The sequence below is a fragment of the Manis javanica genome, chromosome 17 (assembly GCF_040802235.1).
Source record: "Manis javanica isolate MJ-LG chromosome 17, MJ_LKY, whole genome shotgun sequence".
In the NCBI taxonomy this organism is placed as follows: Eukaryota; Metazoa; Chordata; class Mammalia; order Pholidota; family Manidae; genus Manis; species Manis javanica.
In genome coordinates, this window is record NC_133172.1 from 9,727,678 (window position 1) to 9,749,161 (window position 21,484).

The 21,484-nt window shown below is 45.9% G+C and overlaps 1 protein-coding gene across 5 annotated transcripts in view; it reads right to left on the minus strand.

The window, feature by feature from the left end:
* Positions 1 to 2: 2 nt before the first annotated feature.
* RELB (RELB proto-oncogene, NF-kB subunit) overlaps positions 3 to 21,484 on the minus strand; it is a 35,961-nt gene continuing 14,479 nt past the window's right edge. For 3 of the 5 annotated variants that reach the window (XM_073225881.1, XM_037005479.2, XM_037005486.2), the window contains 8 exons: positions 17,104 to 17,261; positions 15,686 to 15,777; positions 15,396 to 15,527; positions 7,623 to 7,727; positions 3,945 to 4,160; positions 3,101 to 3,169; positions 2,885 to 2,962; positions 3 to 788 (listed from right to left, as the gene is read on the minus strand). In XM_073225881.1, coding sequence (XP_073081982.1) covers positions 397 to 788; positions 2,885 to 2,962; positions 3,101 to 3,169; positions 3,945 to 4,160; positions 7,623 to 7,727; positions 15,396 to 15,527; positions 15,686 to 15,777; positions 17,104 to 17,261 — 1,242 coding nt within the window. In that variant the 3' untranslated portion in view covers positions 3 to 396. The remainder of the gene's footprint in view (positions 789 to 2,884; positions 2,963 to 3,100; positions 3,170 to 3,944; positions 4,161 to 7,622; positions 7,728 to 15,395; positions 15,528 to 15,685; positions 15,778 to 17,103; positions 17,262 to 21,484) is intronic. The other 2 variants (XM_037005480.2, XM_073225880.1) reach the window with 1 other exon arrangement.

Genomic DNA, 21,484 nt, shown 5'->3' on the forward strand with positions numbered 1-21,484 from the left:
CCAACGCTCAAAAATTAATCTTTATTGGGAAGACTGAACAACTTACCCCCACCTTCAAGCCTGGGAAAGGAGGGCTGGGGATGTGCACCCTCTTCCCATATGTACATTCCTCAGAATCTGCATGGAGGTGCCCCCCGTTCGCGGAGCCGAGGCAGCTGTGACAAGCCGGCGCAGAGGCCACGCCCCTTTTCCTCCCCAGACAGTTTTCTCATTTGTAAAATGGGCTCAGGGGAAAGCGGGGCCACGGAGCTTTTCGCCAGCGCTGAAGATGTCCGATTCAGAAGGATCAGGAGGTCGGAAGACTCACCAAGGGCGGCCCAAGGCGATGGGAGTGCTGGACATCTTGGATGAGTTTGCTCCGCTCCTCACCTCCCTCCTCACCCAGCGCCGCGGGGGCTACGTGGCCTCAGGCCCTGGAGACAGAAGGCCACCCCCAAAACCCACCTCGCGGTACTGATTGGGAAACATGTTGCTGCCCACAAGGCTGGCAGTGCCCCCGTCCCCGGGGCCCGGGGCCTGGTATGAGTCCAGCGTCAGCGGCTCGGGGCCGGGAGGTTCCCCAGCTGAGGCCCCTACACCCCCGTTGCCTGCGACAGCGCTGGCGAGTGGTGGCGCCGGGGCCAGCATGTCCAGCATGGTGAAGAGCGTGGGGGCTGTGGCGTCATCGTAGGCAAAGCTATCCTCCAGAAGATCCTGCCCGCCTGGGGGCTCCAGGCCAGGGAGGGTCACGGTGCCAGGGAAGAAGTCTGTGTCTGGCAGCAGGGCTGACGGGGGGAGGAAAGGGCCTGCTGTGATGAGAAGAGAGAAGGAAGTATGGTGGGCTTCAGGGTCAACTCCTGGCCAGGTCCTAAAGTGGAATGCCCTGTCCTATGCTAAGTGCATTATCAGTGTTGGCCTCCTTTAATCCCGAGGACAACCTCTGAACAAGAACTATCACCATTCTCATTTAATAAGCAAACTGAGACAAAACAACCAATTACATACAGCAGTGGGGTTGTGGAACCAGGGTTGAAACCATGCTCCTGCAGCAGGGAAGTTCCCCAAAGTGAGGAAGGAGAGGAAGCTCCAAAGACCCCCAAAATGCAGAGACAACCCCAAAAGTGATATTCACACCATGGGAGACCCAAGTGAGACCCAAATCGTAAGGTAAAATGTGTCATTATAGGAGAGTCTCTCTTTCTGAAGCAAGAAAAACCTCACCAACAAAGGCTGTTTACATGTGTCTCATAAAGAGACCCAGGGCTATTGGACCCTATTTTCCAGCCTCTATTTCCCAGATGCTATTTCCTTACAACTTAATGTGGACATCTGACTAAGTTATGCTGGCTTTAATATAGGCATGATGGCTGGAGCTGCAGCAGTCATCTTGGACCATGAGATACAAGTTGAAAATGGCAGGAGCTTGGGTCTCTGATGATCATGTGGCCCCCAAACCATCCCTGGACAACTGCCTCTGGAATGTGTTTATGTGAGGAGAGAAATAAATTCTATTCTTTTGAAACCCCTGTTATTTTCGGTTTTGCTATGAACATAATAAAATATGATCATAACAAATGCAGGTGGTATTCCTGATTTCTGGCAAGTTCCTAACACCTCCTGAGCACTAATTCTGTACCAGACACTGTGCTAGATAACCACGACCTCACTAAATTCTAGAAAGGACCCTAAAAGGTCCGTATGACAGATGAGTAAACTGAGGCCCAAAGAGGTCACACACAGTGGCTAAATTGTGGCCTCAAAATTTCAAACCCAGTCTGATTCCAGAGGCTATGCTTCTAACCATTATAATCTTTGTAGTGCCAAGAGAGTTTTGCCCCAGTGAGACTTAAGACACTGGGAAACTGGGGTGAGGGAGGATGTAAATGAATCGTGGGTGGCTGTTGAGGAGGGGTTGGGAAATTGAAGGTGGAGAAGTGAGCTAGGATTGGCGGTTGCTAGGGGCGGAGCTTTGGGGCATTGGTTACCAGTTGTAGTGGGTTGCCGGGACAACAGCTGGTACCTTACACCCCCAGGGTGGACCTGACTGGAGTGGTTCAGGCTGGGTAGACTGAGTGGTTGGAGCCTAGCTGGGAGCTGCGAGTCTTCAGGTAGCTGGGGTATTGGGGGCAGTGGTCTCAGAGCTAGTGATCAGTGGGTGGGGAGGCTACTTCTGATGGCAGACAGATAGAGTTGGAGTTCATGGACACTGAAGGCTGACATGTGAGTTGAGGTGAAGTCGGGTAGGATAGGCCACAGGGTGGCTGGACTAGAGACAGGCTCTGAATTCGTGGTTGGCTGGCTCTGACAACCACCTCCATTCATCCACCATCTACTCCCTGCTACCTGTTAGTGTTTCATCATTAAAAGATACAGATGCCCAGGAGCAACTCCCTGTTCCATCACAGGCTAGCTGTGTGACCTCAGGTAAGAGACTTCACCTCTCTGGGCCTCAGTTTCTTCACCAGTAAAATGTGTGTGTGTGTGAGAGAGAGAAAGAGAGAGAGCGAGAGAGATAACACCCACCTCACAGGTGACTGTAGATTCAATGAGAAAACATCCGCAGAACACTTATGTGCCTGGGATATAGTGTCTATAAAAATACATACATTTTAAAATGCCAGTGAGGCAGGTTATGTGAGGAGAATTTCAAGAGGAGCCCCTGAGGCTCTGAGAGGTGAAGCAAGTTGGTGAAGGTCACAAAGCAAGTAAATGGCCCAGTGGACATCAGAGCCTGCAGACTGTATCAGAACCATTTATTCTTTCCACTTTCTGCTGCTGGCTAAGTGGTGAGTCACTGGCCTTGGGGGAGTTCTTGGTGGGGGACCTGAAGAGGCCAGCAAAGCAGGGCTTCAGTTCACCCTCAGCCCACCCCAGGCGGCAGGGGCCTGCACTGAGTCGGACCCACCTGAGCTGTGGCTGGGCAGGAAGTGGTCCAGGAAGGCTGGCTTCTTCCTCCGCCGTTTGCTCTCGATGCCATGGGGGTCTGAGGGAAAGCAGAAATGAGGATCCGTGGATCCCCACAGCCACTTCTCCCTACCCTGGGGTGGGGCTGGGCAGAGGGATCAATCATCCCCTCCCAGGGACCTGGAGATGGGCATGGAAAGAGGCAGAGGAGACACACCAGAGCTATTCAGCTCCCCAAGGACACCGGGTATCCCCCGTTTCCGCTTCTTGTCCACGCCGTAGCTGTCTGTTCAGGAGACACCAGGGACATACAAAATAATCCATCAATAATACAAATTAAGAATTAGTTATAGAGATCATTGAGGAAGTTGTTGAGCTGTTCTAACTCTTGGCCAACCAATGCAAATAGATGTCCACATCTTAATCAGAATGAAACCCAAACCCACTTTTGGCCGCACTAGGTTTCTCTGCTGTTCCTGGAATACCCCAGGCACAATATTGCACTTGGTGTCCAGCTGCTTACAACCCTCTTCTTCAACCCCTACTGCTTCACTGGAGAACAGCTTACACATCCTCCCATCCTCAGCCCAGCTTTAGGAAGCCTCCCTGACCCCTGAGCCTGGGTTAGATGCCCTGAGCTGTTCTGTCTCTGTCCTGCCCACTTTCGTTATCACTATGTGGCAACAGGTCTGTCTCCCTGTAAGACTGTGAGACTCATGAGGGCAGGGCTGGTGCTATCTCAGTCACCATTGTGTCCCCAGCACTACTCGGGAAAAGGCCAGGCATAAGCAGGTGTGCTGACGGGAGGATTGATTAAATATTCCCAAAATGCCATCAGATGGGTACCATTATCATTTCCATTTTTCACAGTGGAAGACTGAGGCTTGGAGAAGCCAAGGCTACACAGCCAGTAAATGGCAGAGCCAGGATTTAAACTCCAGTCTGTGCAGCTGAGCCTGCATTTTACTTCTGCTTCTTCCCCTGGCCCCTCTGGGTCACCCCAAGCAAGGCCAAAGACCTAGTCCCCGGGGCGGTAGGTCACCCCGGGTTGCCAAGGTTACCATGGTCCCGAGGCAGGTACGTGAAGGGCAAAGGCTCGCTGCAGACTCCATCAGTAAGACGCTGCAGGAAGACGTTCACTGTCACTGGCTCAATGATCTCCAGGTCCTCGTAGGGTGGTGTCTTGAACACGATAGCAATCTGGCGGTGCACGTCGGCCTGGGAAAAGTCAGCCCGGCCTTCCCAGGAGGCTCTGCTGAACACCACGGATATATCCTCTGGTGGGAAAGCAGAGATGTCAGCTGAGCCGGGATACCGGCCTATCAGATCCCCAACTCATTCGGCCTCCCCGACATCAATATTAATATTCCTAAGAATAAAACTAATCATAGTGGCAGCTAACCTGTTGAGCACCTACTGAGTGCCAGTCACTAAGTGTTTTATGTATTTTTATATACATCATTTAATTCTTCTGGCAACCTCAGAGGCAGGTAGAATTAATATCCCCACCATGTCAGGGACCCCCAAGACCACCATCAGATCCATGATTCATTCAAGGCACTCACAGAACTCAGTCTATAGTTATACTCCTGGCTATGACTTAGTACAGCAAAATGACACCAAGCATACTCAGGAACAGGAAAAGGTGCCTGGAGCAAAGTCCAGGGGAAAGTAGGCACGAGTTGTCAGAGTCCTCTCCCAGTGCAGTCACAAAGCACATGCTGATTCCCCCGAGCTACGAACTGTGCCCAAGGGCCAACCTTGTAAGCAGGACTGTCAAAGGATAACAGTCTCAGACCTGCTATGTTAACCCTTTTCTATGGATCCACTTCAAAGATGGGGAAACTGAGGCTTGGAGTGGTTATGGACTTACCAAGGTCACACAGCTGGTAGAATGGTCTGGATTCAACATGCTACTCTGCCTGCTATTTCTTTTTCTTAGTGCCGCTTATCACACTAACTCCATCTACTGAGGCTTTATATGTGTTGGACACACATGGCTTGCCTCTAAGCCACATAACAACCCTATGAAAAAGGTACCTTTGGGAAGCCCATTATATAGAGGAGGAAGCAAAGGCACAGAGAGGTAAAGTCACTTGTCCAAGGTCACACAGATAGCAAGTAGTGGAGCCAAGATGGGAGGGAGTCCAGGCAGGTTAGAGCTCTTCGCCACCAGCTCCTACGGGAAGTTAGCTGAGATCTCTGGGCCCAGTTTCTTACCTTAACAGATAGAAACCATAGTCCCTGCCTCACAGGATTAGTAGGAGAGTTAAATGAGTCTAGCCAAGTAAAAGGCTTGCAAGAGAGGATTTAGTGTATAATAGGTGTTCAGTCCGTGTTAAGTATGATTCTTTCCATTTGCATTACGCAAAGTACTAGCTTCAGACCCAGCAGTCAGAATATCCTCAGTAAACGCCAACTCTTTGTAGTGTAGTTCTTGGGTAGTTGGGATCCCATCTCATCCGAACACCAGCTCACTTTAGGGATGAAGAAACAGTGGCTCAGGGGTGTGAAGTCACCTGGCCAAGTCTGGCCAGTGAATGAGTGACAGAACAGGATTCCCATCATCTGTGGCTTCTCATTCACACCTAGGAAGGTTTCCCTGCCCTGACCCCAACTCCCAGGCCCTAACAATCTCCTTGGCATGCCTCAGATGCCAGTTAACTATCACCTCCACTGGGAAGCCTTCCCAGATGCCCAGTCCCTGCCTGGTCTTCCTGCTGTCTAGTCTCCGTACTTTGTCTTCTTTCTCAGTCAAACCCACATTTTGTAATTTGTATTTCTTTCCCTGCTTCCCATGATCTGAGAGCCCTGTGAGGGCAGGGCCCAGGGCTGTGTGTGTCCCTGTGGCATCCCAGCACTGCCTAGCACAGGGCCCAGCACAGAGGAGCCACTCCTTCACTCAAAATGTGACTTCCCTCTCCTGGATAGGCACTCAGAAGAAATGAAGATGGGCGTTCAAACAGAAACTCACACGCCAATACTCCCAGCAACACTACTCGTAACAGCCAAAAAGTGGTACCAACCCAAACGCCCATCAGCCCATGAATGGACAAACCAAATGGGGCACATCCAGACAGCAGAACAGTACTCAGCCATAAGAGGGCACAAAGCATTGACACTTGCGACCCTAGGGATAAACCCCGAAAACATCATGCTGAGTGAAAGACACATAAGGACACGCAGCGTATGATTCCATTTATATGAAAAGTACAGAACAGGCAAATCCATAGGGACAGAAGATGGACTGGTGGTGGCCAGAGGCTGGAGGAGTGGGGAACGGAGTGACTGCTCAGTGAGTAAGGGGTTTCTTTTTGGGGTGATGAAAATATTCTGGACTGCACAGGGATGGTGGCACAACATTGTGAATGTACTATGTCACTGAATTGTATACTTTAAAATGGCTTAAAAAAATTCTTTTTAAAGAATGAATGTTGTGGCTAAAAATAAAAAAGAATGAGTAAAGAAATTTTTTTCTTTCCTGAGACCTCATGTGTGCTTGGCCATGGACTGGGCGGTTCCGAGGACACAAATGCTCACCAAGGCAGCCCTGGGTCCTGCCCCTATGACCCAGTGCGGGACACATTAAGGATATAATCACACAGCCTGAGAAAGGCTGGTGGGGAGAGGGCACCCCTGTGATGGGTCCTTCCACTTTCCTTGCCTCTCGCTGCCCTCCTGCCCCAGTGGCCCTGACAGTCCTCCAACAGCTAGACCGGCTCAGAGCCTTTGCACGTGCTGTTCCCTCTGCTGAAACACTTTTTCCAGAGGGCCATATAGATCCTTCAATGGCTCCAATGTCATCTCCTGAGAGCACTCCTCTCTGGACCCTGTAAATAAAATTGTGCCCCACAATCCCTCTAGCCATTACCCTCTACTCCCTTTCTTAGCATCATTTTCCCCCGAATATTCTTTTTTACCATCTTTGTGATTTTTTTTCCAACTCTATTTTTCTATTCATCTTCTAGAAGAATGATTACAAGCACAGACCACCTGTAGTCAAATCCTGTCTCTACCTGCCTAGCTGTGTGACCTTGAGCAAGTTACTCAACCTTTCTGTGCCTCAGTTTCCTCATCTATAAGAGGAAGATAATAATTGGATCTGCCTTATAGAACTGTTACGCAGTTAGATGATATGTACAAAGTGCTTACAATAGATCTTGGCATACAGTAAGAACAAGATAAATGTTAGCTCTGTATTACTGTTTCTGGTGATGTTATTTATAATAGAGTCACAAGAAAGAAAGAGCAAAGGGTCCAGACAAGATCCAGTAAAAGGGAAGTTTTTCCCAGCCAGGCAATCCTGGGTAGGTTTTTTTTTTAAACCCTATTTGAGAAAGAGACATTTGAATAGACATGAATGAAGTGGAGGAGACACATCTCCTACCCTGTTTTCTTTATCCATAACCCTTATCACAAGTGCCATAAAGCATTTATTTATGTAACTCCATGATGTTAATATCAGAGTCGCCTGAGCTAGTGTTGGCAAGCACTGCTTGGCACCCAGACAGCCCACCCTCTTTGTCCGTGAGTAAGTGGTGGGGGGGGGACTCAGTGACTCAGTGAGTGAATGAAGCAATCAGCTGTTTCTGCCAGACTGCAAAACTAAGGTTCTGGATCCTTCCATTCTGCTGCCCTAGGCAACCGGCTCCTCCCCTGCCTCACCCTCCCAGGCTCCATGGGTACCCCTGCAAGCCACCAGACACCCCTCTGCCTGCTCGTTGTCCCAGGCTCCTCACCTTTCTGCACCTTGTCACACAGCAGGTAGAGCTCCTCGCCACCCGTGCATGGCCCACTCTCCTTGTTGATTCGGCAAATCCGCAGTTCTGATGTGTTTGTGGACTCTGGGAAAGAGCACAAAGGTATATGAGAAAAAAACAGAATTCAGTCATCAAACCCTTATCAGGTACCAGGTAAGTGCCCACCCTGGGCCATGGAGAGGTGGGAATGGAGGAGTCAAGGCACCCAGTCCTCCTGGAGCCTGTGCTCCAGGTAGAAAAGAAGACGCTCAGACAGCAAGAGTGAAGGGAAACTTGCTGGTCCTCCACCAGCTGAGGTCTGGTGGGTACTGAGCCAGAAGGGAGTCCTTCAGACCTCAGAGAGAGTTGGTGGGGTCAGGGATCAGAGACAATTCTTAGACAAGAGTCAATGGCCTGGAGAGTTAGTGGTCTAGAGAGTTCATCTCTAGTGGACACCTCTTCTGCCTGTAGCAGTCTTAGTCCGTCTTTTGTTAACAGGTCCCCCCGTTTTCCTTCCATCTCAGTTGTAGGGATTGGGTTGGGCTAAGCCTACTCCCTAGCTCAGCAGTGACCACGTGTCCCAGACTTGGCCAATCAGAGCATTGCCTCCCTCTGGCCTCAGCTGACTGGTCAGAGAAGATCATAAAACCAGGCCAATGAGAGACAGCCTTGAGACTCTGAACAAAAATATGAACGTTGTGGCTGAAAATAAAAAAGAATGAGTAAAGAAATTTTTTCTTTCCTGAGACCTCATGTGTGCTTGGCCTTCTGGGTAAGAGACGCTCTCCTTGGCAGTGGGGGAGAGGTGCCAAGACGGTAGAATATAAATAAGCCTAAAGCTGCACACAGTCATTTTGCCCCCACACAGGAGGGCCCTGACAAGAATGGCTCTAACATGGAGGAAGCATAGGTGAGAAATGGGAAGAGACAGATGCCTAATGACATCACTGAGGACCAGGATGGAGCCAGACCTGAAGCGCTGTGCTATCTTCAGACTTTCTCAGCTGATGGAACAAATTCTTCTTTGTTTCTGCTTCAACCCATTTGAGCTGGGATTCTATAACTTGCATCCATGGAAGCTCTGACTGAATTAATGTCCTTCCCCATCCTGAAGCTTGTGGCAGTCACTACAGGCTGGCTGTCCCAATCCCCTCTTCCATGCCTATACCCCTCTCTAGCAGATGACAAACCTAAATACTTGGTTTCCCAGATGTTCTTGCAATTAAGGGTGGCCATGGGATCAAGTTCTGGCCAATGAGATATAACGAGTGGGCTTCCAGAGAATATATTAATTTCTTCTATAAAAGAGAGAGAGACTCATGCTCATGCTGCCTATACCCTAGGACTGCCTAGTATAGTTGTATAGGTTGTGCATTCTACAACAGTAGGAGGCCCCATTTCCATAGGCTACGTAGTAAATGCTGACCCCTAGAATTGGGCAGTGTACAGCCTACACACCATATAGGGCGACACTGCCTATCATGCCTTGAACACAGTGATGATGTCAGGAGCTGTGGCAGCCAGTTCATGACCATGAGGGAAATGTCAAGAGGATCACAGAGCTGCTGAACCAGGACCCTGACACTGCTGCGCAGCAGACGAGGAACAGACATAATAAATGAGACAAATAAAAATAAAGACCTGGAGGCGGAGCCAGGATGGTGGCGTGAGTAGAGCAGTGGAAATCTCCTCCCAAAAATACATAGAGCTATGAAAATATAACAAAGAAAAATCTTCCTAAAATAGAGACCACAGGACACAGGACAACATCCAGACCACATCCACACCTGCAAGAACCCAGCGCCTTGTGAAGGGGAGTGCTTTTTGGAAGTCTTAAAGGGGCAGGACAGGTCACTTAGACCAGAGGCAGGGAATCTGAGGATCTCTGGGCACTCTAACCCCCTGGGCAGCAGGGAGCACAGAGGCCCCTTACGGAGATAAATAGCCTCCCGGCCGCTCCCCCTCCAACGGGGCTCCACGATTTTGGAGGAGCAGCCCCAGCCAGGCCAAGCCCACAGCAACAGCGGAGATAAACCCCATAGCAACCGGGCAGGAAGCAGAAGCCCTGTCTGCACACAGCTGCCCAGCACAAGCCACTAGAGGTCGCTATTCTCCCAGGAGAAGGCCACAAACCAACAAGAAGGGAAGCTCTTCCAGCGGTCACTTGTACCAGCTCTGCACACTATCTATCACCATGAAAAGGCAAAACTACAGGCAGACAAAGATCACAGAGACAACACCTGAGAAGGAGACAGACCTAAACAGTCCTCCTGAAAAAGAATTCAAAATAAAAATCATGAACATGCTGACAGAGATGCAGAGAAAAATGCAAGAGCAGTGGGATGAAGTCCGGACGGAGATCACAGATGTCAGGAAGGAGATCACAGAAGTGAAACAATCCCTGGAAGGGTTTATAAGCAGAATGGATAAGATGCAAGAGGCCATTGAAGGAATAGAAGCCAGAGAACAGGAACGTATACAAGCTGACATAGAGAGAGATAAAAGGATCTCCAGGAATGAAACAACACTAAGAGAACTATGTGACCAAGCCAAAAGGAATAATATTCATATTATAGGGATACCAGAAGAAGAAGAAAGAGGAAAAGGGATAGAAAGTCTCTTTGAAGAAATAATTGCTGAAAACTTCCCCAAACTGGGGGAGGAAATAATCGAACAGACCATGGAATTACACAGAACTCCCAACAGAAAGGAGCCAAGGAGGACAACACCAAGACACATAGTAATTAAAATGGCAAGGATCAAGGACAAGGAAAGAGTTTTAAAGGCAGCTAGAGAGAAAAAGGTCACCTATAAAGGAAAACCCATCAGGCTAACATCAGACTTCTCGACAGAAACCCTACAGGCCAGAAGAGAATGGCATGATATACTTAATGCAATGAAACAGAAGGGCCTTGAACCAAGGATACTGTATCCAGCACGACTATCAGTTAAATATGATGGCGGGATTAAACAATTCCCAGACAAGCAAAAGCTGAGGGAATTTGCTTCCCACAAACCACCTCTACAGGGCATCCTACAGGGACTGCTCTAGATGGGAGCACCCCTAAAAAGAGCACAGAACAAAACACACAACATATGAAGAATGGAGGAGGAGGAATAAGAAGGGAGAGAAGAAAAGAATCTCCAGACAGTGTATATAACAGCTCAATAAGCGAGCTAAGTTAGGCAGTAAGATACTAAAGAAGCTAACCTTGAACCTTTGGTAACCACGAATCTAAAGCCTGCAATGGCAATAAGTACATATCTCTCAATAGTCACCCTAAATGTAAATGGACTTAATGCACCAATCAAAAGACATAGAGTAATAGAATGGATAAAAAAGCAAGACCCATCTATATGCTGCTTACAAGAAACTCACCTTAAACCCAAAGATAAGCATAGACTAAAAGTCAAGGGATGGAAAAACATATTTCAGGCAAACAACAGTGAGAAGAAAGCAGGGGTTGCAGTACTAATATCAGACAAAATAGACTTCAAAACAAAGAAAGTAACAAGAGATAAAGAAGGATACTACATAATGATAAAGGGCTCAGTCCAACAAGAGGATATAACCATTCTAAATATATATGCACCCAATACAGGAGCACCAGCATATGTGAAGCAAATACTAACAGAACTAAAGAGGGAAATAGACTGCAATGCATTCATTTTAGGAGACTTCAACACACCACTCACCCCAAAGGATAGATCCACCGGGCAGAAAATAAGTAAAGACACACAGGCACTGAACAACACACTAGAACAGATGGACCTAATAGACATCTATAGAACTCTACATCCAAAAGCAACAGGATGTACATTCTTCTCAAGTGCACATGGAACATTCTCCAGAATAGACCACATACTAGCTCACAAAAAGAGCCTCAGTAAATTCTAAAATATTGAAATTCTACCAACCAATTTTTCAGACCACAAAGGTATAAAAGTAGAAATAAATTCTACAAAGAAAACAAAAAGGCTCACAAACACATGGAGGCTTAACAACATGCTACTAAATAATCAATGGATCAATGAACAAATCAAAATAGAGATCAAGGAATATATAGAAACAAATGACAACAACAACACTAAGCCCCAACTTCTGTGGGATGCAGCGAAAGCAGTCTTAAGAGGAAAGTATATAGCAATCCAGGCACACTTGAAGAAGGAAGAACAATCCCAAATGAATAGTCTAACACCACAATTATCAAAACTGGAAAAAGAAGAACAAATGAGGCCTAAAGTCAGCAGAAGGAGGGACATAATAAAGATCAGAGAAGAAATAAACAAAATTGAGAAGAATAAAACAATAGCAAAAATCAACGAAACCAAGAGCTGGTTCTTCAAGAAAATAAACAAAATAGATAAGCCTCTAGCCAAACTTATTAAGAGAAAGAGAGAATCAACACAAATCAACATAATCAGAAATGAGAATGGAAAAATCACAACAGACTCCACAGAAATACAAAGAATTATTAAAGACTACTATGAAAACCTATATGCCAACAAGCTGGAAAACCTAGAAGAAATGGACAACTTCCTAGAAAAATACAACCTCCCAAGACTGACCAAGGAAGAAACACAAAAGTTAAACAAACCAATTACGAGCAAAGAAATTGAAACAGTAATCAAAAAACTACCCAAGAACAAAACCCCGGGGCCGGACGGATTTACCTCGGAATTTTATCAGACACACAGAGAAGACATAATACCCATTCTCCTTAAAGTGTTCCAAAAAATAGAAGAAGAGGGAATACTCCCAAACTCATTCTATGAGGCCAACATCACCCTAATACCAAAACCAGGCAAAGACCCCACCAAAAAAGAAAATTACAGACCAATATCCCTGATGAATGTAGATGCAAAAATATTCAATAAAATATTAGCAAACAGAATTCAACAGTATATCAAAAGGATCATACACCATGACCAAGTGGGATTCATCCCAGGGATGCAAGGATGGTACAACATTCGAAAATCCATCAACATCATCCACCACATCAACAAAAAGAAAGACAAAAACCACATGATCATCTCCATAGATGCTGAAAAAGCATTCGACAAAATTCAACATGCATTCATGATAAAAACAACAAAATGGGCATAGAGGGCAAGTACCTCAACATAATAAAGGCCATATATGATAAACCCACAGCTAACATCATACTGAACAGCAAGAGGCTGAAAGCTTTTCCTCTGAGATAAGGAACAAGACAGGGGTGCCCACTCTCCCCACTGTTATTTAACATAGTACTGGAGGTCCTAGCCACGGCAATCAGACAAAACAAAGAAATACAAGGAATCCAGATTGGTAAAGAAGAAGTTAAACTGTCACTATTTGCAGATGATATGATACTGTACATAAAAAACCCTAAAGACTCCACTCCAAAACTACTAGAACTGATATCGGAATACAGCAAAGTTGCAGGATACAAAATTAACACACAGAAATCTGTAGCTTTCCTATACACTAACAATGAACCAATACAAAGAGAAATCAGGAAAACAATTCCATTCACCATTGCATCAAAAAGAATAAAATACCTAGGAATAAACCTAACCAAAGAAGTGAAAGACTTATACTCTGAAAACTACAAGTCACTCTTAAGAGAAATTAAAGGGGATACTAACAAATGGAAACTCATCCCATGCTCATGGCTAGGAAGAATTAATATCATCAAAATGGCCATCCTGCCCAAAGCAATATACAGATTTGATGCAATCCCTCTCAAATTACCAGCAACATTCTTCAATGAATTGGAACAAATAATTCAAAAATTCATATGGAAACACCAAAGGCCCCGAATAGCCAAAGCAATCCTGAAAAAGAAGAATAAAGTAGGGGGGATCTCACTCCCCAACTTCAAGCTCTACTACAAAGCCATAGTAATCAAGACAATTTGGTACTGGCACAAGAACAGAGCCACAGACCAGTGGAACAGATTAGAGACTCCAGAAATTAACCCAAACATATATGGTCAATTAATATTTGATAAAGGAGCCATGGACATACAATGGCAAAATGACAGTCTCTTCAACAGATGGTGCTGGCAAAACTGGACAGCTACATGTAGGAGAATGAAACTGGACCATTGTCTCACCCCATATACAAAGGTAAACTCAAAATGGATCAAAGACCTGAATGTAAGTCATGAAACCATTAAACTCTTGGAAAAAACATAGGCAAAAACCTCTTAGACATAAACATGAGTGACCTCTTCTTGAACATATCTCCCCGGGCAAGGAAAACAACAGCAAAAATGAGCAAGTGGGTCTACATTAAGCTGAAAAGCTTCTGTACAGCGAAAGACACCATCAATAGAACAAAAAGGAACCCTACAGTATGGGAGAATATATTTGAAAATGACAGATCCGATAAAGGCTTGACGTCCAGAATATATAAAGAGCTCACATGCCTCAACAAACAAAAAACAAATAACCCAATTAAAAAATGGGCAGAGGAACTGAACAGACAGTTCTCCAAAACAGAAATACAGATGGCCAAGAGACACATGAAAAGATGCTCCACATCGCTAATTATCAAGGAAATGCAAATTAAAACTACAATGAGGTATCACCTCACACCAGTAAGGATAGCTGCCATCCAAAAGACAAACAACAACAAATGTTGGCGAGGCTGTGGAGAAAGGGGAACCCTCCTACACTGCTGGTGGGAATGTAAATTAGTTCAACCATTGTGGAAAGCAGTATGGAGGTTCATCAAAATGCTCAAAACAGACTACCATTTGACCCAGGAATTCCACTCCTAGGAATTTACCCTAAGAACGCAGCAATCAAGTTTGAAAAAGACAGATGCACCCCTATGTTTATCGCAGCACTATTTACAATAGCCAAGAATTGGAAGCAACCTAAATGTCCATCGGTAGATGAATGGATAAAGAAGATGTGGTACATATACACAATGGAATACTACTCAGCCATAAGAAGTGGAAAAATCCAACCATTTGCAGCAACATGGATGGAGCTGGAGAGTATTATGCTCAGTGAAATAAGCCAAGTGGAGAAAGAGAAATACCAAATGATTTCACTCATCTGAGGAGTATAGGAACAAAGGAAAAACTGAAGGAACAAAACAGCAGCGGAATTACAGAACCCAAAAATGGACTAACAGAAGATCAAGGCCTAGCTTGGATACCCAGAAAATGAACTAAGATACGATATGAGGAGAAGCTTCCGGCATCAGCACTCTCTGGAGGACTTGTGCCGGGGGATGATCATCAAAAACCCTCCACAGGGATCCGGACGATGCTGCAGTTGTGGCTGCATCCAGCCCACCGTCTCCTGGACTTGCCATAGGAATGAGGAGGGAGATGTCTAGGCTGGCATGTGCATACAGTGAGACAACGAATTTAACCGGATCTGTACTGTTGGAACTCAACCAGGAGTTGGGAGGGGTGCAAGTTGTAGCACTCCAAAATCTCATGACTATAGACTATCTATGGTTAAAAGAACATATGGGATGTGAACAGATCCCAGAAATGGGCTGCTTTAATTTGTCTGATGGTTCAAGTACAGTTGGACAATATCCATCATATCATAGATAAATTTTCACAAATGCCTAGGGTGCCTAAATGGTTTTCTTGGCTTTACTGGAGATGGATGGTAATTATAGATTTGCTTTGTTTATGTCACCATAAAAAAAATAAATAAATAAAAATAAAGACCTCCCTGTATATTCATGCCATTGTATGTGGGGCTTTCTGGTACCTACAGCCAAGGACAACCCTAATGGACACAGCAACCTTGACTCACTCTTGTCATAAACGGGCTCAGAGAGCACAGGGTCCATCCGGCGCATCTGTCCCTGCTGGTCTCTGTATGAGGCCTGGAAACAGATCCTCACGACATTCATGTCCACCTCCTGATGGTTCTTCAGGGATCCAGCTGTGGGAGAGATACGGGAAGCCCGAGGGTGGGGGAGAGGGGACAGGGAAGGGGTGGGGCTGGGCAGATGGTGGATACTGGAGAAAGCAAGGGGAGGGGTGTGGCAAGGGAGCGGAGGGTCCAGAGGACAGGACAACCAGGCTAGGCACAGGACTCACCATTGTAGGGGTCAATACCCAGCTGAATCTTCCGCTCAATTGCAGCCTCGATCTCCTTCTTCCTCACACACTGGATACCCAGGTTGTTAAAGCTGGGGGAGGGTGTATATAGGGGTTAGGGAGGTACTCCTAAAGGGGCAGGTGCCCTAACCCACAGCTGGGCTCTGGCAGATGCTGCCTTGGGGCTCACAGTCTCAGGGGCTGAGGTGCCCCAGGCCCCTGGGGTCCCAGCATTAGGAGGGGTCTGGGGTTCAAACCCCTCAGTGGTGTCTAGGATTCTTGAGAGAACCTGGGAATACAACATACATTTACCACCTGAAAACAAGGGTCAGCCTCATTTACAATAAGAAAACTGCAAATTAAACACCAAAGTGATGCCAACTTTTAAGAACTCATCAAAAGGGCAAAGAAAAACATTTGGTAATACGTCTGCTTTCACCCATTGCTGGTGGTGCTGTAAATTACTCTGGCAATCACGCATTGGAAGATAATATGGAGTATTCATTCATTCCAAAAATATTTCCTGAGCGCCTACTGTGTGCCAGGCACTGTGCTAGGCACTGGGGGATACAGCAGGGAACAGAAGACACAAAAGCCCTGCTCTCATGGTGCTGACATTTTCATAAGTTTATAAACCACTAAAAGTATAAATGTACAGCCTTGGAGGCTACAAGCTCATTGTAGGAATTTATCCCGGAGAAGAAATGATATATATGCACAGCCACGCATCATAACACAGGTAGAACCACAAGAGCCTGGAACCAACCGAAGTGCCCGTTTATGCAGAACTTGTTCGATTAACTGCACAAAGGTGTATGTTGCTAGAACGTATGTTGATGTTTTTGCAGCCAATAAAAAGGACAGGGCAGCTCTACATACTGATAGGAATGATATCCAAGAAATACTAGGATATAAAAATGAGGTCCAAATGACTTCTGTCATTTGTAAGGGGAGAAATATATACATAGCACAATTTATAATTGCCCCCAGGAAAGGGCTCTGGTAGCTGGAGGCCCGAACATGGCAGGAAAATTTATTTTTCACTGCACATCCTTTCTCAATCTTTTATTTTTTAACTTCTTAGAAATATATAAATTATAAAAGCAAGAGAAAGAATGGGCTTTGCAGTTAAGTCACGTCTGGAGTTAAATCCCAGCTCCGCCACTGGCTAGCTCTCAGCTTCCTCCTCTACAAAACGGGGATAAAAATAATGCGTGTGAATGTGCATGCCGTAGGGTTCCAGGCCTAGGGGAGACCCTCTGCACCACCCCAGGCCTGGCCTTGGTTTTCCCAGCTAGGAAATGCAGTGAGGAGAGTCCGGCCAAGCTGCCCCTTGCCCTGAGGTTTCCCTGAGCCGTCCTCAGCCCCTCCAAACCTACATGACCAAGGGTGAAAGGTCAGGGGTCAGGGTTGGGTACCTGTGTCGAGGGCTGACATGAGGCCGCAGCCGCACCCTGCAGACGCCATCGGTGCAGTCCTTCCCCACGAGGCTGTGGGGGTGGACTCGGTGAGGCCAGTCCTTCCACACCAGGCAGGCGGTCACCTCCACCTCCCGCAGCCCTCCACAGTCCCGGAGCTGCAGGAAGACAGGTGCTCTTTTGGGGTCCCACTGCAGACACCTGCACCCATCCAAACTCCTTGCAGCCTCCCTTAGTAACTCCCCACCTCTCTCCCACCCGGACGATGGACGGGTCTCTGCTTAAGACCCCTCTGAGATCCTAAACCAAAGGCTTCCAACTGGTGGCCTGGGCACCTCACAGCATGATAGTTGCCCCACAGATGAAACATTGGGCCACTAAGAGTTTTGAAACATTGGATGCACACAGGTTCTCCAAGCAAGGTCTGCAGATGACCTAATGATGAGGGGAGCAGGCTCCTCTACAGTGGAGGAAGCTAGCAGACACACACCTTAACCAGGTGATCAAGGTCAGCATCAGCAATACTGGGCCACAGTGACTTAGCTAGTCACTGACTATGAGCTGGGAAGGTCACAACCACACTGTGTGACAGCCCCCCAGAAGCTCATCACCTGAACCTAACAAGCAAAGGTCAGACTAGCACAACTGTGGTCACCAGGACAAAAATACCAGGGTTGTGAAAGACAATAAAGAGATGGGCACTACATCTTGGGTTAAAAGAGAACAAGTAATATATTTTGACCTGGCAGGTAGCTACATGGTGTTACATACATAAAAATGCACAGAACTGTACACTTAAGATTGGATCAACTGCAACTCAATTTTTAAAAAAAGGACATTAAAGAGACACGACAACCAAATCCCACATATAATCCTTGATTGGATCTTGGATTAAGGAGGAAGAAACAACTATAAAACAAATTTGGGACACTGGGAATTAAGTATGGGCTGTATATTAGATATTAGGCAATAGTGTTCATTTTCCTAGGGACGATAACGGTATTGCAGCTGTGCAAGAGCTTATTCATAGGAGATGCATGCTGAGGTATCTCGAGGTGAAGTAGCATATTTAAAACTCATCTGCAAATGGTTCAGCAAAAAGCAATGTGTGTATTTGCATATGTGTGTGTCTGTGGGTATGCAGAGTGACACAGCAAAAGGTCAGCTGGTGCGTTTGGTGGACGGCACACAGGTGTTCGTTGATTTAACATTTTATCCAAACTCATCAAAATGTGTACATTAAATATGTGCAATTTTTGGTATGTCAATTATCCTTCAATAAAATTTTTTTTAAAAAGCTAAAAAACTTTTAAAAAAAATGTAAATAAAAATTTAGAGCCTACATTTAAAAAGTATGGACATGAAATTCCAGATTTCCAGATTCTTTAAAAATAATAATTATTTTTCCTGCTTAGAAGCCACATGCAGCAGAGGATGAAACCAGGCCCTTTAGACGGGGCCCAGACTCTCTCAGCCTCTTGGCTTTCCTGGTCATCCTGCTGGCATCGGGGATCCTCTAAACCCTGCTCTGAACTTGAAAAGCCCTTGCCCAGGAAACACAATGAAAATAGTGTGTCTCGGTGGAGGAGTACCGCCCTCTAGGGGGCGTTTGGGATATTGGGGGTGATTTTGGTTGACACTGACTGGGACCCATAGCAGGCAGTAGTAGATGAGAGCCAGAGATGCTACATAGCCTCTGATACCAGGAACAGTTCCACACAAGTTCTTCAAGATTTTTGAACATCCTGCCGATGTTCACATCAGTGACAAACCTGTTTAAATTGATCAGAGCCTGGAACCAGCTGTTTTACATATACAGTATTTTTTCCCATAATTTAAAAATACACTGACATTTCAAGGACTGCAGCCACCAGATTAATTGAGAGAGGGCTGAATTTTGTCTAGACTGAGAGATGTTCACCACTTTGGAAAATCCTGCCACCAGTGACAACCCTGGGCATATGGCATTTAAGTTACCAAGTCCACCCAACTGTGTCAGGCTGCATATGTGGCCACTGCATAATCAGGTCACAGGTAATTGCTACCTTTGTTCTGTTTCCTTTGGGACTGTGCCTGAGCATTTATATATTGAAAAAATGTGCTTACTATGCTGTATTATTTTTCTTTTATTTCTCCTTCATATTAAAGTTAGGGCATTATGGAGTGGGGGGATGATTACCAGTAAAGGTAGGTAATGTTGTCTATAAACTTCAGAGTCAGAAAGGGTTAAAACTATCCATTTAACTAGCTCTGCTATAATACTAGGAGATTCCAAAATCTCAGAATCAACAGTCTCAGGATTCATGAGAACTAGAGGTTTGTAAGTTTTTTCATCTTTGAGATGTCACATGAAATCGTGGATGCAACATGAGGCCTTGGAGTAAGTCAGACCTGGTACTAAATCCAGGCTCTTTCACTGGTCATCTGCAGTGACAACCTCTCTGCTCTTAGTGTGCTTATTTCCTGTCTTACTGTTAAATGGGTATCATTAAATACCTGGCACTCAGAGCACTTACTAAATGGTGGTGATTACTAGAATAAATTTGCTGTGTGCCCTTGAACAAGTAACTTACCCTCTCTGAGACTCAGTTTCCTCCTTTGAAAGATGGGGATAAAAATCCTAAATCCACATTTGGAGACAGGTCATCCCCTACCATTGCACATTTATTGTTTTAACTCTGAAATCAAAACCAACATCGAACCACAATAACTACCTGGAAAGACTTTAGAAATAAAAAGTTGGGGAAATCACAGCCTTAGAGTATCACCCCACAGATAATTTACTAATTACAGAGGAAAGCTGTGCCTTTATAATGGAACAACCTAGTGGTCACTAGTTGTTATATATATAGTTAATAATATTATATAATATCTTTGTATGTTGACAGATGGTAACTACACTTATCATGGTGAGCATTTGGTAACATACTTGACAAATCACTATGTTGTACACCTGAAACCAATATAATATTGTATATCAACTACACTCCCAATTTTTAGAAAAAGCACTTACCCCATTCATGATGGCTCCTCTCACGACCTAAGCACCTCCCAAAGGCCCCATCTCCTAACAGCACTGCACTGGGGACCACGATTACAACATACGAATTTGGGGGGGAGCACAAACACTCAGACAGTAACAGGACCTGACAACTGAATGCAGCATGTAATCCGAGACTGTGTGTTAAACAAGCAAACAACAAAGACAACAGTTATAAAGGATATTCTGAAGACACTTGGGATAACTAGAATATGGGCTTAATATTACGTAATATCCTTGTATGAATATTAACCTTCTAGAGTGTGATAATGGTATTATTATTATTATTATGTAAGTCCGACATTGTGGGAAATGTTCTTGTTCTCAAGAGAAAGACACTGAACATTTTGGATGAAGCATCATTGTATATCCAATTTACTTAGAAATCTCCCTCTATGAATGTATACACAAAGAGAGAGAGTACAGGATTAAAGATGGCAGCATGAGAGGTGAGAGAGAGACCTCCTCTTAAAACCACATATAATACAAAAAATAATTAATACACCTAATCCTGAAAGAGCAACAGGAAAGAAGGCCGTGCCAGACTGCATAAACCTGGAGGAAAGAACAGACCTCACGGAACACGGTAATGTACCAAACCCGTGACCTGGTGGGACCCAAGCCCATCCCCCACCCCAGCTCACCAGCTCATAGTAAGCAAATCAGAACTTTGATTTCAGAGTTTAAAGAGAAACAGAGCAGGAAAAGAGTGGAGGCCTGGGACTGCTGAACACCTAGCCCTGAGATCTGCTCTGGAAGCATGAAACTACATTGCATACTACATTGCATGGTGCTCTGGTGATTAGTGGGGTTAGAAGACTAAGACAGGCTGAATACCTGGAGAAACTGAGATTCCAGCTGCTTGTGGAAAACAAGAATCCATATTTGCTGATCTGGGCAGACTGTCTGAGAGACTTCCTAAAAGCAAGAGGGCTGCTAAAGGGGCAAGGATTGCACAGAGTTTACTGCTCAGGAGAAAGGACAGGTAGACACAATTGTCCAGGTGCACTCTGCCCAGCAGGTTGGGAGCTTTCACGATCTTCAGGCGCTCTATCCCTCTGGCTGGCTACACAGCTCCAAGAAACCCCTCCGTGATACGCCTGCTGCACCTTCCTCCCAGCCAGCCCCACCTGGCTCGCAAACCGGCAGTCTCTACCCTGGTGTCAGGCCAGCCAGAGGGAAGCCCTGCCTACAGCAGCTACAAACACAAAGCATAGAGGCTTACACCTGTGTGTTTGGCCCACTGGTTCTGGCAGTGGAGGCAGGCATAGCAGCCGGGAAGCAGGAAACAGCTCTTTCCTCCCCCCAAGCACCAGCACCATTCCCCTATGACCCCCCAAC